This window comes from Limulus polyphemus, unplaced genomic scaffold, assembly GCF_000517525.1.
Source record: "Limulus polyphemus unplaced genomic scaffold, Limulus_polyphemus-2.1.2 Scaffold2967, whole genome shotgun sequence".
NCBI lineage: Eukaryota > Metazoa > Arthropoda > Merostomata > Xiphosura > Limulidae > Limulus > Limulus polyphemus.
In genome coordinates, this window is record NW_013668577.1 from 122,429 (window position 1) to 140,107 (window position 17,679).

The following is a 17,679-nucleotide window of genomic DNA, read 5'->3' on the forward strand; positions in this document are numbered from 1 at the left end:
TCTTTCTCAAGTCAACTTTGCAATACACTTAATTTCCACAGTCACTTTAACTTAAACTCACGCTATAATTCGCAACGATTCACGCACTTTACTTACTTGACTCGACTATCCGTGTCTATATCTTCAATCTCTCTATCTGCAGCTATATTCCGATTAATTGTCTCGCTTTATCTGGCGCGCTTATATACAGGAATAGAGGGCGCCTAGCAAATACTGGATTATTCGTGATGTTCCCCGATCCTTCTAGAAACTCATCACGTGCTACCAGCGTCACATGACTTCCACTGTCGTAACAATATATATGTATTTATATAATGTGTATTTTGTGATATTGAATGGTAATTAAATAACATTATCAATAAGCTCTGATCAAAATAAGCTATCTACATAAATCAGAATTAAAAATTAATAATGTAGCAAATTTTTCATTTTAAGGAATGAAAACGTGGTATAATAATACTATGTGTGGATATATGTTTCTTTATTAATACTAACTTTCCTTCAGAGCAAGTTACCTACTTAGAGCGAATCTAAAATTCAACCTTGTAATGAACAAAGCTAATTAAATATATTTTTCTTACGTTCTTATTTTAAATAGAACGCATTGTTTCATCATATGAGTACCCTCGCTGTTAACGATATTTTTGGCCATAATCCCAATAATATTTCACGAGGTTCGGCCAGCTTAGGAGATTTAGGCTAGTCCCAAACATATATATTAAACTAACAATGCAAAAAAAGTCTCTACAATGAAAATACAATAATAAAGAATAAAATTAAAGAACAATAAAAGTAGATATTCTAAATAATCTAACAAATATACTATTAATGAACGTAACCATAAGGAAATAATAGAGTATACCTTAGCTACAGAGCATATATAATTATTTTTAAGGAGTTAAGCAATACATGCCTTATTTCAAGAGAGAAATCATGCATGGTATATTGATGTATGAACCTTGTAGAGAAAAATAATATACAGCATCACCTGTTTTAACGATATATTAGTGTGCTAGAAGAGTAATAAGTGGTATCGAAATACGGTCATATAGAAAAGGATAAACTCATTTTATACCATTGTACAGCGATTACACTCGCTTAAAATGCAGGCTAAGATGACACCGCAGGTCACTACAAAGTTCTTACAGAATTAAAGAATAACAACAGCAGCAACAACAACAACAAAAGATTCCAACTCTTCATCATTTTTTCTTTACCTGATATTTAAGGTATTAAAAACAAGCGTCAAGAATACACTGATAGAATGTGTTGAAACGTGGATCTCTTCAATCATCCGATCTTAAACAAAGATTTCACAACGCGCGCAAATGCTTGGTACATTTACTGTTCAGACTAGTTCAAAAGTTAGTTACTTCAGAATAGTATATTGATTATGTGTTAACTTTCATCTCTTTCAGATTAACGTGTAAGTGCACATGAACAGTACATAACCATAGCACACAGACCAGCAAAGGACCAAGCATTTTTCGTGCGACAGGTTCAATGTTATTCAAACAGAATAAGTACGGGGTAATTATTATTTTTGGATCACCCTGTATAATCACTAAACTGAGAACACAACATACAATAGCTGTCAAGAAAGGTACAACATTAGGAACATGTTATACGCTACTGGAACGCGTCTGGGACCAACAGGAACGTTTTGAAATTAGTTCGAATCTGCTTTAACTAGCAGGCTATTAAATCCTACTTGGGTTTACAGCACCTATTGTTAAATAAATAGAGAACTAGACTAAAGGTGGCGTCTCTATAACATATTTTGGTTAAAAACTAACCGTGAGGCTCGTTTCTTATTTATTTTAAATTCAGGCTTCATTGCCTCTGATACTTCATTCGTGACCCTATTGTTTTTCTTCTGGTTACTTAAATCCACCCTTCACTACCCTACACCGAGACCACACACCTAGGAGGACCGAAAGCATGGTATAACAATATACCTTTAACTGTACTTGAAATGAGAAAAGCGTACTGTACGAATTCAGAGAATTATGTTTGCAACTTCCAGGCGTGTGGTCCTGGGACATTTTGGCCTTTCCCAGACACAACTTTAGAAAAAAAAATTCTTTGTTGTATAACAACGAAATATCTATAATGTGGTTGGTGAATATAGAAGACTTATTTTCATAAGTTGATAATGTTTTGGGGTCATGGAAACTCAATGTGCTCAAACTTACAAAGCTATACGTACATACATTTAGCAGACATAATCATGAACTCAAACAAGTAAAAGCCGAAACACTTTCCGAAAATGGAAATTGTAAATTTGGCAAAATGAGAAACTCCTTTCCTTACTAAATTTTGTGTTTACTTTTGCTTGTAAAGATCGCTTCGAGAATGAATTTTGATTTCTGTTACAACTTGCTGTTTTCAAGATCACATTTTTCGTCATTTGAGGCTGGTGAGCTAAGCGCCCTTTTTAATTAATCGATTCTGTGGTTCGAAGTAATAAAAAGTAAATTAATGAAAAAGTTTTAAAGTTAAGAAATAACAGGACCACATGTAACATCAGATCAGTGTATTGGTCCGTATTTCTCTGTATTATCTTGATGTAAGCCTAAGATTGGATGTCGGTTAGAAACGACCTCAAGCTGTATATACTTTGATGAGTAAAATGTTAATAAGTCACTATAATACTTTGCCATGTTTTACTTTCTAGGTTATGATCACCAATGAAACTAGCTTTGTTAAAGGAAGAACAATTAGAAACTAGAACGTGAGGTAGACAAAATCAGGAACTGTAAAAAAAGTGAAAACGAGAATTGTTAAGAAAGATACTTGACATTCAATTGTATATTATAGAATTAGTTTAGTAGAAAACGTATCGTAAAACAATGCTTGATGGTAGATAAAAATTACCCGTCTCTCGGCTGTTCACCGGTAAATCAGAGGACTTATAACGCTAAAAATCGGGTTTCGATACTCGCTGTGGGCAAATCACAGATAACCCATTGGGTGGTTTTGCTCTTTACAACAAACAAAGAAATATAAAAATTGTTATATTCTTACTTGCTCCTAGATCCAACATAATACAGTTTCTGAAAAATAATCAACAAACGTTAATAGCTGAAGTAAATAGAATATTTTTTTAACGCATCAAAATATGATAAATACTGGATGTACTAATTAATTGTTTGTTGGTTTTTAGGCCAATAGCTGCAGAATGGGTTGTCTTGTGTTCACCGCAGGAATCGAAGCCCGCATTTTAGCCGTTTAAGCCGTCAAGCTTGACGCCGAGTTATCAGGGGCAAATGATAGAATGTTAATATAATAATAACAAAAGCAAAAATATAGGAAGTCAGGAATTATACATGGTATCACACAAGGAGATACACATGGTATCCTGCCCGAAGTGCGTGAAACAAACAACAGGGAAGTTTAGAAAAGCGAAAGTAAACAGGATGTTACGTACCACAATAGGCTACAAGCTGAATCTCTATCATGTTTGTTGATACGTTTTAATGGCTGAGGGTGGTGATGGGGTATAGACATCGGATTACAAGTGCCCATCCTGAATCATTTGTTCAGTAGAAAGTTCATAAAGATGATAAAAAAATGAAGAGTATTTATTGATATCTATCAAAGAACTAATACACAATGGAACATTTAACTCTCTCTATATATATATGTATATGCATGTATATATATATATACTACGCCCAACCTTTCGCACCAATAGTTACACAATTAGTAGTGATGGACAAATAAGGAAACGCTGCATGAATTCCCCAACAGACTCTTGAGAAAGTACAATATGTAAATGTTTCAGTACATAATATTAAGTTCATGCATACTATCTACAGCTAACTTACACGTGAGGATGTTCAAACATAGACACTACAGATACCCAACGCGTGAGAAAATGTAACATGTATGTTCCGTTAAACTTCAACCTATCGTAAGAATATGAGTATTTCAACAACCTGTTACGTGAGAAAACTAGGAAAATAAATATTCGAGAAGATTGACACAATTCATAGATTTTAAGCGAAATATCACATAAGGAAATATATATAAATGTTTTAATGAAGTGGCACATCAGAAAATGTGGAAATGTTTCAAAACTATATCACGTGAGGAAACACGCTGTGAATGTTCCAACAATTTGTCACGTTACTAAACATTGACAAGTTAGGAAATGCACTATATATAAATGTTTCAACACTATATCACGTGAAGAAACATGCTGTGAATGTTCCAACAATTTGTCACGTTACTAAACATTGACAAGTTAGGAAATGTTCCAACAATCTGACACGTAAGGGAATACCTATAAGTTTTCCAAGAAACTGAAACTAGAGAAATACACTTCTTCATTAATTATTTGATATTTACTGGAAATATAAATGTCCCATTATAAGTTCTGTTTGTTAGTAGTTTTTATATTGTTTTGGAGAGAAACTGGAAGAACTGAATAGAACAAGGAATTGGTAAAAGAGACAATATTCTGACATGAATACTGGGTTGGTTACATTATATTAAAATTAGCAAGTCACGTGACAGCCGCAACCGATATAAAGTCGCTTTCGAATGGAGTGGACAAGAAATACGTTTTGACGTTGTTTCGTGATCCGTAGGTAATGTGACGTCACCAAAAAATGGGAAGTCAGTGGCAAAAGCCGTCCACGTGACCCAGGCAACAGTATGTAACATAATCAAGAAGAATCTCCATCTGGAAACGAAGTCAACAGGATATGGGTTCACCAACATAAAGCTTCCGTTCAACAGTTGTATAATTAAAGAAACTGAAGAATGAAGCATATATTCATGACATTCTATACGAAGACATACCGGCCAAGTCGCCAGATGCAGCACATAGATTTCTTTTGAAATCAGAGTGTTAAAACGGGGGCTGCGAAACCGCCATCCTCATCCATTAGATGGACTATAGAAAGTCAGAATGGAGATTTTTTTGCTTTAGACATGACAGCCTTACGAGGTAGACTGTTATTATGGATACTACGCTCCAGAGGTACTGTTAGAATGCACGGTCGTCAGATACAGCATGATCGGATATGGCGACATGGATTGTAACGAAGTGATAAGGCTCCAAAATCATTTTAACAACCATCTGTGTAATCTTTGAATGATATTAGAGTTCACATGTCCAAGAAATGGTTTTAAACTTCATCTAGCCATTTATAAGATTGTATATTATGTCGGAACCTAGAAGTAAAGTCACAACTTCAATGAACTAACAATACCAATATTGTTGAGGAGAGTACACAGTCTTATTGAATTTTCAAACTTTCTTAAGAAGCTCAAACTGAATAAACAATGACATTTGGACATTCGCTCTAGTAATACTATCTGCATCTCTGTTTTAACTCTTCATAGAGCTAACTATCTGCTTCTCTGTTTTACCTCTTCATAAAGCTACAGAAGATTTTCACTTCACATAGAAAAAAAAAAAACGTTTTCGTAACAAATATAGTCAGAGTTTTAGTTCCGTCTATACGCGTATGCGCTATACTATCAACAAAGTATTTGGGCTCGTTTAATTTATGTCCTATCTATACGAATTTTGAAAAGTTGGAAAGAAGGAGAATTTTAACGCGTTCGATTTTCTCGTTAGAAAAGGTAATAAGTTCGATTTTTCATCGTCTGATTGTTAAGCTTCCGGTTTTATACTGTGTTATTCATCCTTTTATTGATCAACCCTTCTTAGACAAGTTGCTAAAAATGTTACGTGTTCAACATCTGTATATATTTGTATATAAATCAAAATCTAAACCAGTTTTCAACTCTAGACCTAACACGGAATATATTAGAAAATGAATTTCTTCAATTCAGTATTATATTCCTTCAGGAAAAATGTATATGATATCAAACACTTGAAAGCGCTTGAGTAAGATACATCGATCCATTCGCTGTCTCTACGCATATTCTCGACTTGGGATCACAAAATTTTTCTTATATTGTATTTTTTTAAGTTCCAGACATTGCCGTAAAAGAAATACATAAGTAGCTGAAAGTAAACCAGGCGATGGGGGCGCTCCCAAGGATATATGAAATTACGTCGTACTGTAGGCTTCCAGTCGAATTCGGAGGGGAGAGAGACAAAACTAGCCCATCCCCCTCCCACCACCACCCAACGTTTTGTGAAATGACGCTCTTGGCTAAAACTGGCAGTAACTGTAATCAAGAGACAGGTGGAGAGTTGGCCGGAGTAGGGAAAAAATTAAACGTATTCCTTTATAGCACCCAGCCTTCTACACTCCATCATCTATGTCTAACGTTGTATTAACAACATGACATTGTTGTATATATATATATATATATATATGTGTGTGTAATTTCCCGGGAAGTTCTTCTTCTGTTTGTTGTTGTTGTTGATAATGATGATGAAATGTTATAAGCCAGTTAGAAAATACTTAATCCTGAGGTTTCTATAGCTAAGTTGATGATATGAAATCTACAATTTAGACTACACAGATTGATTCGTAAAAATTTTGTGTGTTTTTAGAATTCTGAATTATGTATATGAAAAAGAAAATTATGAGTACTTCTTGTTGTAACAATGAGTTGTTGATTTCAAAATGTGCACCACTAGATTTAACTTTTTCGTTTCAGGGACAAAATTTATGCCTTGCCCTTGAGCAACATCAACATCACAGATTGTGAGGTAAGTGTTGAATGTGTTATTTTTGTTATTTTCATTTGGCTCTGTATTAATGTCTCAAAGCGACATCTATATAAAGTTTTGCACCTTGAAGTATCAAAAAGATAAATTGAATTTTTTTTAATATGATGGCTAACTATTGGACTCATCAACCTTTGGTATATTTAAAAGAAAAGTGAAATGTCCTTGTATACATATATATATATGTCGTATTAAAGTGTGGTGCTAAAGAGATGAAAATCAAAGTCGTACCACGAAAGTTTTTACAAATCTCAGATATTTTCTATTCATGTTGGTTGCATTATAGTAGTGTTCCTCATTCGTAGTGGCCGGATGTGTTCCAGTGATTAGCGCCTCCAAGGTTATAGTCGTGATATATCGCTGGATACGATCTGCATTCTCAACTGTGGAGGCGTTATAACCGTGACAGTCAATCCTGCTATTCGGTTAAGAATATCTGTGTAGACAGTGGGTGCTGCTTACTGGTCGCCTTTCCTTTGATTACCAATTTTAAATTAGAGATGGGTCTGTTTTCCTGGTAGTTTAGACCATGAGTCGCATGAGGTGCCATTCAGGTTTGGTCCAAATCTATCGAATTATTGATCATAATCTCCTTGTATATTGCCATTAGGTCAAACAGTATATTTCCACTGCTTGTTATACAACCGTGTAAGAAACATTTTCCAATTTCCTAGAAGAAAATTAATTTATCATTATTTTTCTAAGTTACCCAATCATTGAAGATATCTTCACTGTTTCAGTTTTCCATCACGTAAAATATTTGATGCATAATTTTCTGATGAATAATTCAAATCTTATTGAATCGTTACTTTGCTAAACGATCTTAATAGTTTTGTAAATATTGTATAACGCGTTATATTATACGGGTTCATGTGGATTATTTGATAGAGATAATCTATATACAGCCCACAAAACGACAACGAATTAATTTATTTCTTCAATAACGTTTGCTACAAGCTATATTAACTTGTAGGCCTAACTTACTTATAAATTTACTTGTATAATTACTCAGGTAAACGCACTAACTAACTCACTGTTAATTAAATCGCAGACTAATAGATACAATAATTCTCATTGCATAGCTTGCTAACTGAATAACTCATTAACTAGCGCTGAACTGAACTCATTCGTTGAATACTCACTAATTATAGTATTTATAATGAATTAAATGTACCCTCATCTCTACATAGTGGATGAAATTTCTAGGTGATTACACACACCATCATTAGCTCCCTCTAGCAAATATCTAAATTAGAACATTAAAAATATAGCTTATAACAATATTGTAATAAACGTTTTCATGTTGACATACTGTAAAAAATCCAACAGCGTAATTAAAAAAAAGTCCAAAGTTTGTGAAATTAAGAATATTGAAGATTGTACTTGTAGATATACGAAAGAAACCCAATAGTGCAATACCATGATCAAGTATGAAAAGCGGGCTTAACGTATGTTGATTCTGAGAAAGGATTTCAAATGAAAAACCCAACACCGTATAAAAAAGTAACAAACAGTCTAAATATAACTAAGCACTAAGAAAATATCTCGGGATAGTTATACCGTAAAAACCGAATACGATATTAACAAATAAAAAGTAGGCATAATGTAAGTAGATTTTATTTGGTTTGCTAAGTCAGTGTTGCGATTTCTTGATGCAGGCTCTTTATGAATATAACATCTGTGGCAGTCATAAGTTTCTCCCAATACGTTAATTAATATATCTTTATTTCAACCAGTAGAATAATGTGTGCTGACATTCTTTACTTAAAAAAACAAAAACACCTTACATCAAGCATAACTTTACGACTTATCGTGTCTATTATTAAGTAGACAAACCAGAAAGAAAAATTAACTAATTGACAGGAGCTAGTATTGTCGTTATGATTTCTTAGTTATGGGCATTGTTCTATCTCTATAGCTAAAAAAAAAAATAAACAATAAATATATCAAAAGAAAGTAGTGTTCCTATTTGTTGGGATAAACACATAAAAAAAACTCTGTTGTAACTTATCTATGTAAAGGAAACGTTTTGATAAGTATCGCTTACTTTCTTGATTTAATTCTCTACTATAGCGCTTTTCTAGGACGTAATAAAAGACATGCAAAGAGTCTAAAGTAAATATACTGAAAATAAGGGAGAAAACTATATTACAGAAGTAATGCAACTAATGGGCTCACTTTGTTTGAATTTCGCGCAAAGCTACAAGAGGGCTATCTGCGCTAGTCGTCCCTCACGTAGCAGTGATAGACATAAGAGAAAGCAGCTATTCACCACAGCTAACTCTTGGGCTACTCTTTTACCGACGAATAGTGGGATTCACCATCACATTATAACACCCCTCACAACTGAAAGGGCGAGCATGTACGATGCGATGAGGCGCCCTAACCACCAACCCACGCCAGGCAAATCAGCTCAAGTAATTCAACTAATGAGTTTAATAATTCAACTAATGGGATTAGTAATTCAAGTAATTTGTGTAGTAATTCAATCAATGTGTTCAGTAATTCAACTAAGTGGTTTAGTAATTCAACTAATTGGTTTCGTAGTTCGACTAACAGGCTTAGCCTTAAATTCAATATAGCTTATACAATGCTCAATTTTGTTTTTGAGTTTATCACTTTAATTTGTTTCTTAGCTATAGCTGGATTTTTTTCTTTTTTAAGCTTTAGCTTGAGTTATTTCGTAATAAAGTTATAAAGCCAGGCATCGATAGCAAATCCAATTTACAATGACAGGCCTTTTTATTATCCCCCCACCTCCCCAAACACACACACATTTCTAGATGTGATGTGACTTGCGATGGCTTGAGTTCTGTTAGTATGACGATGTAGCCATATCACGCTAAGCCTACACAATAGAATCTTTTCATCTTTGAAAGTAGTATGATAGTGAATATTCATTTAGTATGATTTAAGAGGAAGGCTAATAACACCCAAAATATACTTGACTTCTGTTGTCGATCGTGTCCACCTAACAGTGTTACAATTCCGCTCTGATAGATAAGGACCTACCTACAATAATATATTACGATCATATGTATGGTCCTGAATTGGTTTGAAAAGCATTACAGTAATAACAGTCGTCTTTCTTGACCAGTGCCAGATCTCACTTCATTTCCTAATCATTGGGGTGAACTGGAACAGCGCTTTTATACGCCGTAATCCTTTGTCGACATCTCTAGACCAAACGCAAACCATGCATACTCCTCAACGATTGGTCTATAGATTCACAAAGCACCTTCCGACACTTTCTAAAGTTTACACCAGATCAAGTTCTGGCTATTTTCTATATTTGCTTTCTTTGTTTTAGAGCAAAATCACATTAAGCTGTCTGATGTGTTCACCGAGGGGAGGGTCAAAACCCGGATTTTAGCGTTGTATTTGCGTAAACTTACCGCTGTCCCACCGGGGGACTGGCTATTTTCACTACGAGAAACGACTGAACGTGATATTATTGTTCTTTTGTTTGTTCTTAAGCGCAAAGCGCTACAATGGGCTCTCTGTGCTCTGCCTACAATGGATATTGAAACCGATTTTAGCTCTGTAAGCCCGTAGCTTTACCGCTGAGCTACAAGGAAGGTTCAATACGGTATTAGGTGAGAATCAAATCAATTGCCTATTCAGTCTAAGTTATAGTGTTATAGTTTTATGCTTTCTTACATAAAAATAATAACAAGTTTTTTGTACAAAATAAATAATTCAATTCGTATTGATATAGAATCGTTCAAGACATCAACTGTCTTTGTGTTATTGATAATGTTTGAATGATGTATGATTGATTGTTTCGGATATTCGCGCAACCCTACACAAAGCGTTAACTGTCAACAGCGCCCACCGCCAACTCTTGGACTACTGTAACCGAATAGTAGTATTTCACAGTCATTCTTATAACTCACTCACGATCCCTAAGTGCGGAGTGGGATTTTTGCAGAAAATGGACAGCCCGACATGCTAGCCACTAGGTCACACCAGGACCACTGGACAGCCCGACATGCTAGCCACTAGGTCACACCAGGACCACTGGACAGCCCGACATGCTAGCCACTAGGTCACACCAGGGCCACTGGACAGCCGACATGCTAGCCACTAGGTCACACCAGGACCACTGGACAGCCCGACATGCTAGCCACTAGGTCACACCAGGACCACTGGACAGCCCGACATGCTAGCCACTAGGTCACACCAGGACCACTGGACAGCCCGACATTCTAGCGACTAGGTCACACCAGGACCACGTTATCGAGGAATATATATTAGTTTTATCCAAGTTGTGCTATTCTACAACATCGGTTATTAAAATCTTCTATATTTTACTATTTCTTTTTTTTTTAGTGAGAATGTTAATAACATAATAGGCATGTTATTTTACTGAGCAATGTTCACTTGCTCTTTATCTCGAGGATAAAAAAAACTGCTTAATTGCTCAACGTAACCCTCCTGAGAACAGTTGACCAAATTTCATGTTGGATCTCAGTGAGCAAACCGGTTTCAGTAGAGAAACCGGTTTGAACTATGTGCTAAGTGAAAACTGCACTCAATGATCGTTAAGCGGTAAAAATTTTCATGCGAACTTATCATAAGTGAATAAACAGTGAATCTTATATTTAATTTAGATCATTTCTTTGGGTGGGACTGGGTTTGATGTGGTGACTATATTAGAAAACTCTATTAACAGGAAATGTCAAGTCAAGCAGACATTATTAACGAGAGTGTTTTTGTTTTTTCAGTAATACTTGTGAAATTCAATCCTTTCCACTTCATTTTGTGATATTTACTTTTCATTTTTCTTAGCACGTGCTGCTTTTGCTGGTTGGTCGCAGCCATGTCTGCTTCGTGCGCACTGTATTTTTTTTCTTTCGTCTCTTTCCTGAGTTTCTTATTGTATAGATTTTGGTGCTTTCCATATGAGTCCATAAAACTGCCCTTACAATTACAATCTTCCTAGTTACTTTGTTTCCTGATGTTATTACCAATTTGGCATGCGGGTACTATTACGACCGTGTTGAGTAGTCTCGCCTGCTAATAATATAATTTGAGACTAAGTGTTGTGAGGCTTACGAAGGAAGAACTTTTCTTGCACTACTGTTTATTGTTTTTAGAGTATTCTTCCAAGTGTTTTACTTTATGTACAAGCTATTTGAAGAAGAAAAACTTGGTGCCACGTTTCTTGTTTGTGGATTATAAGCTAGCGCCATTGTTATACAACAACAAAATTTGAAAAGATGGCGAGATTTTTTTAATGATCGAATGAAGGACTAAACAGAAGGTTGAAAGATAAATAAATAGACTATATTTGTTTTTTTATTTTGTTTTAATGCAAAAACTATAGAATGGGCTATCTGCACCGTGCTCACTGTAGGGATCGAACATCGAATTTAAGGTCGTCTAGTTTACCACTGAGCCACGGAGAGAAAGGTGTCGATGAAGATAAAAAAAAAACTCGAATAGAGGATTGACTCATGTCTATAATCAAATTCCCTGAAAGCGCCCTCTTCTGTTGGGCTGATCGCCTGCAGAAATCCACAAAATAGATTCACATAGATACGATATTGGCCGTCAGTACAACTATCCCATGTAGTGATAAATACATCTTGACTTGGCTTTTGATACAAGAGGGTAAAGCCTAGTGCTAAATTTAGAACATAATCTATAATACATGTCAGAGTTGTGAATTATGGCTTACAAAAATTAAATGTTTCTAAAACCTAAGCAAACTTTAAGAGAGTTTAGTATATAGTAACTGCCTAATACAAGTAAAAATATTACAGGTATCTGCATCCTGACAATTTGTAGCAGATATGAAAGACTTACGTGATGCCATATTATATTTTTATCTGTTTTATATCACCAGTGATTTGTTTTGAGAATAAATATATTTCATTGGTTATTAACTTTTATTGCTTATTACTAGGTTACATACTAGTTTCATACAGTTTGTAAAATTTGGGATCAACGATTAACGGATAATATTTGACCCTATAACCACTGATGTGGTTCTCATATCGGACTTTTGCACAACTTTTTCTAAAATATTTATACACCAAGTTGCTTGTACATCCATGAATTTCTGGTTACAGGATTCTGTACAAAATGTAAGCAAAAATACTGTAAATATTGTAATTAATCCTTTTAATTAAGATTCAACATGTGGACACCACAGGTGGTGAATGTTATATGATCAGATCGTTATTAAAATTAGGGTTATTAGTATTTCATTCAAATAAAGTTCAAGTGATGAAATGGATAAAGTTATATATGCCTTTATACTAAGAAGTTTTGTTATCTCTCATTTATCAAAGTAAGTGGCATACTGTGTCTATTTAGCAAGTAAAGATAGCACGCAGAATGTTTTTGTTTTGTTTTTTTGGAGGGGAGGGGTTTGCGGGCGATATCTGTACTATCAGATCCTTACAATTTCCATTTAGTGTCAAGATAGGCTATTGATAAGAGAGAACAATAAACTGGCACTTAGATCTAGCTATAACTTATCACAAGAAGTCGATTATGTCTACATCAGTCACGTCATGATTAGCTCTCTGCCTCCAATGGCACAGCGGTATGTCTGCGGACTTACAACGCTAGAATCCGGGTTTCGATACCCGTGGTGGCCAGAGCACAGGTAGCCCATTGTGTAGCTTTGTGCTTAATTACAAACAAGCAAACAATTAGCTCTCTGCCTCCAATAGCACAGCGGTATGTCTGCCGACATACAACGCTAGAAACCAGGTTTCGATACCCGTGGTGGCCAGAGCACAGATAGCCCATTGTGTAGCTTTGTGCTTAATTACAAACAAACAAACAATTAACTCTCTGCCTAATGTAAATCCAGATACCGTGTGACAAAACTGAAATCCCACATGAAGTGTTCCCATTATTATTGACCAACGTTAAGAAAGCCAGGTATTTGCAACCAGACTGTCTATAAAGAGCTATATTAATAACACTTAAAGCAATTTATCAAACCCTCGAGCTACCGGAATTAAAACATGTGAGCCAATTGCCTCACAAGTCATTTAATGGTTCTACATGTATGATGGAATTACTAGAATAAAACTTTGATAATAAGGAATAAAGAGAATGTTGACGAGATTTTCCACATCACTAGATATCACTAGTGTAACCCTGTTGTAACTTTATTTTTAGGGTATCAAAATTTGTTTATATATTTCTAGTAAGACTTCGGATGTTTGTACAAGTTTCCTTCTAACAGTTTCTAAACAAAATCTCTGGAATGCTACACATTTTTAGTTACCACCAATTTCATGATGTCTCAGCTACCTCGACATGGAAAATTGCCTGCTGATCCAATATTCACACAAAAATACAAAGATGTCATGAATTATAACTTTCAACCTAACTGGTGGATCTAAAAAGAGTAACATTTTATTAGAAATTATATATATCATTATCTTCTGATCAAAGTATCGTTCTTACGTATAATGACTTCGTCTTGTTCAGTTGTCTCGGTCAGAGTTTCATCAATGACAGTTCAGCGTCTTAGTTTTTGTCCACCTCAGCTTGTGCGTGACATTTTGATTTTCTCTTGAAGTTCAATCCTTATTGTACCAGACATTGCGTGTAATTTGTAAGCAATAATCAAGCGTATTCTCTGTGGCCAGCCAAGCCAAAATGGTCAAAGACAGAGCTTGTGGACCTATTTTGCTGTTGTTATTTTCTTACTCTGAACTTCGGCTTGAAAGGCTTGCTTTGTACTTAAGCTTCTAAATCTTGATTTGAAGAGATATAGAATCTTTTCTTCACATCATTTTAGTGTACGCTTTCGTGACTTCATTAGTACTGCTAATTAAATCCGCTTTTCTCTTGCACTACTAGCTTCGGGCTTTTCATACAATATTACCACATACGCTCTGGAAGAAAACAATAACACATTGCCATCTTTGGTCTTACTCTACCAAGTAAGAGTTATACATACCAACAGCATAAACAATAAATCATCAACTATTTACTTACAGTGCCAGTTTGAATCATGCAGCAATAGCTCGTGATCTTTTATCATACAATAATTCGTTTACCTCACATCGAATTTTAATAATGCAAGATAAATTTAGAAAAAAGGCAGTATTTTATAAATGGTCATTTTTAAGTAATAAACATTTTATCATTAGTGTTACGTATCACCATTATGAATGACGAAGTGAATATAACACACCAGTCAAAACCGGTACCAATTGTCCAAACTTTCGCTTTTGATACACGCAGAAACTGCACTAAAATTACAGCCCCCCCCAGTGACACAGCGGTATGTCTGCGGACTTACAACACTAGAATCCGGCTTTCGATACCCGTGGTGGGCAGAGCACATATAGCCCATTGTGTAGCTTTGTGCTTAATTACAAACAAACTAAAATTACAGCCCCCCCAGTAACACAGCGGTATGTCTGCTGACTTACAACACTAGAATCCGGCTTTCGATACCCGTGGTGGGCAGATAGCCCATTGTGTAGCTTTGTGCTTAATTACAAACAAACTAAAATTACACAATTTTTATTTCACGTAATTTTTGACAAAGATTCTTTATTAGTATTTAAGATATACCAGCCTAAGTAGCGATACAAAAGTCTGAGCTTTTTTCCAGTATAGACTGTTTGAATTGGATCAAAGTGAAAATTTCATATTATTTATTTAAGTTTCTCCTATTCCATCTACTCCTACGGAATTAAGTGAGTGACTTTTTTGGCAGTTCATTTTAAACTTTATCGATCTTATTTCTTAGCTAACTACTATAGATGAATTAAGTTGTAATCCGAAACCTCTAGTAAAAAAGTGATGTTTGTTTTCACAGTCGTTTTTATCTTCGTTATCTGTACTTCAACATCTAGGAACTCCACTGACAGCCCACGTTCAGTACTCTCATCGAGTGTTCTGCCTTAACTAAACAGACCCACTTATCTGATTTTTCTTCGTAGTTTTGTGTACACAGACCCCAATTTCATCTTACGACGGTTTAACAATATATTCGAACTTATAAAAAATTTGTTCGCTCCAAACATCCAATCACACATAACACATCGCTTCAGATGTACCTAACAGAGGTATTTTCCTTCTTTCGCTACCTATATATTCTTGTACCCTACAGCCTTTGGAACTGTAAGATGCGGTTGTTCCTGTGCTATTTATTAAAGTTAGCACAAAATGTTAAAGTAAAAGTATAAAGATCTTATCTCCGGGCACCCAAATAAACACGTAATAATTGGTCTTTCAAAGAATATCAGTTTAATATAACACATTAAAAAATAACTTACTTTCCAGAGCATATGCTCGTAAGGTGATAAAAATTCAGCACACTATAGTTACCTACTCGGACCTTATTTTGAAGACAAGCTTACGTTTACAAGAACCTTATTTCTTCAATTTTCAACAGCCGTTTGTAATCACAGATGAGCTACTCAGAGCAACATAATACAACATTTATGGATCATCTGAGTGTTAATAAACTTATAGATAAGCTGCTCAGAGCAACATAATACAACAATTATGGATCATCTCAGTGTTAATAAACTTATAGATAAGCTGCTTAGAGCAACATAATACACCAATTATGAATCATCTGAGTGTTAATAAACTTATAGATAAGCTGCTTAGAGCAACATAATACAACAATTATGGATCATCTGAGTGTTAATAAACTTATAGATAAGCCGCTCAGAGCAACATAATACAACAATTATGGATCATCTGAGTGGTAATAAACTTATAGATAAGCTGCTCAGAGAAACATAATACAACAATTATGGATCATCTGAGTGGTAATAAACTTATAGATAAGCTGCTCAGAGCAACATAATACAACAATTATGGATCATCTGAGTGTTAGTAACTTAGCAAAGTGACAGGGCGATAGGATAAATATTGAGTAGGCCGGATAATCTAGAATAATGTCAACCTGATCAAAGCGACGGAAATACACGCAATGGCTATCATTGAAAAATATTCAAACAAACAATGAGGCCAATTAACAACGGCCTGGTTGAGTTTCACGGTTTTGAAATGAGGGTTATAATTGCTTTATTATACCTTAGACTGGAAGTCCTACTTCAATTATTCCATTAAGTACAAATTACATAAAATTGGCTCATCCTGTTTTAGGGATATTTTTGTATAAGAAAAGAAATGTAGTTAGCTGTGTTGTTATTGAATAATATTTAGATTAGTAAAATTCAGTGAAAAAAAATCTTCCTCTGTTATCCTGAAGTAGGAAGAATAATTATCCAATATTGTTCTATCTGGAAATTTCTGTTTCCAACTTCAAAGAAAAATCTTTCTACGTCACAGAGCGCTTTTTCTTATCGTTCTATTCTAAAATATAACTTTGTTTGTGGATCTGCAGTTGGAAGGTTCTGTATTTCAGCTTGAGAAGGATCTGTAATTCTGCCTCCAGTAAATATTCTTCTCTGTTATCCTGCTCTGTTATCATATTGCTTGAGTAAGCATTTTTGTTTTGTCTTTTGTCCTGTTTCATGATGAAACTTCCTGTGTTGTAAGAATAATCTTGATCTTTCTTATAATTCAAAGAAGAGTAGCTTCTACGTCACCTTAAAAAATTCAAGGTTTGATAATTATAAAGAAGTACATGAAATAAATATTAATGTGGAATCAAAAATCGAACACTTCATTTCATTGTTAATAGAAAAAAAGGTACATAGCTATAAAAAACACGCTAGTAAATAATATTCGTCGTTATAATATAGATTAAGAAGGGTCTAAATAATTGAAATTAGGCCAATTAATTCTACATAGGCCAAGTTAGCAGTTTTATTAATTCTACATAGGCCAAGTTAGCAGTTTTATTAATTCTACATAGGCCAAGTTAGCAGTTTTATTAATTCTACATAGGCCAAGTTAGCAGTTTTATTAATTCTACATAGGCCAAGTTAGCAGTTTTATTGATTCTACACAGGCCAAGTTAGCAGTTTTATTGATTATACATAGGCCAAGTTAGCAGTTTGATTGATTCTACATAGGCCAAGTTAGCAGTTTTATTGATTTCTACATAGACC

The 17,679-nt window shown here is 34.7% G+C and overlaps 1 protein-coding gene across 2 annotated transcripts in view; it reads left to right on the forward strand.

Annotated features, from left to right (window-relative positions):
* Positions 1-17,679, forward strand: part of LOC111087998 (semaphorin-2A-like) — a 63,511-nt gene that overhangs the window by 40,886 nt on the left and 4,946 nt on the right. The window contains exons 3-4 of one of the 2 annotated variants that reach the window (XM_022396671.1): positions 6,592-6,643; positions 6,967-7,317. In XM_022396671.1, the coding sequence (XP_022252379.1) occupies positions 6,592-6,643; positions 6,967-6,987 (73 nt within the window). In that variant the 3' untranslated portion in view covers positions 6,988-7,317. Of the gene's footprint in view, positions 1-6,591; positions 6,644-6,966; positions 7,318-17,679 lie in introns of those variants that run through there. The other variant, XM_022396672.1, reaches the window with a different exon arrangement.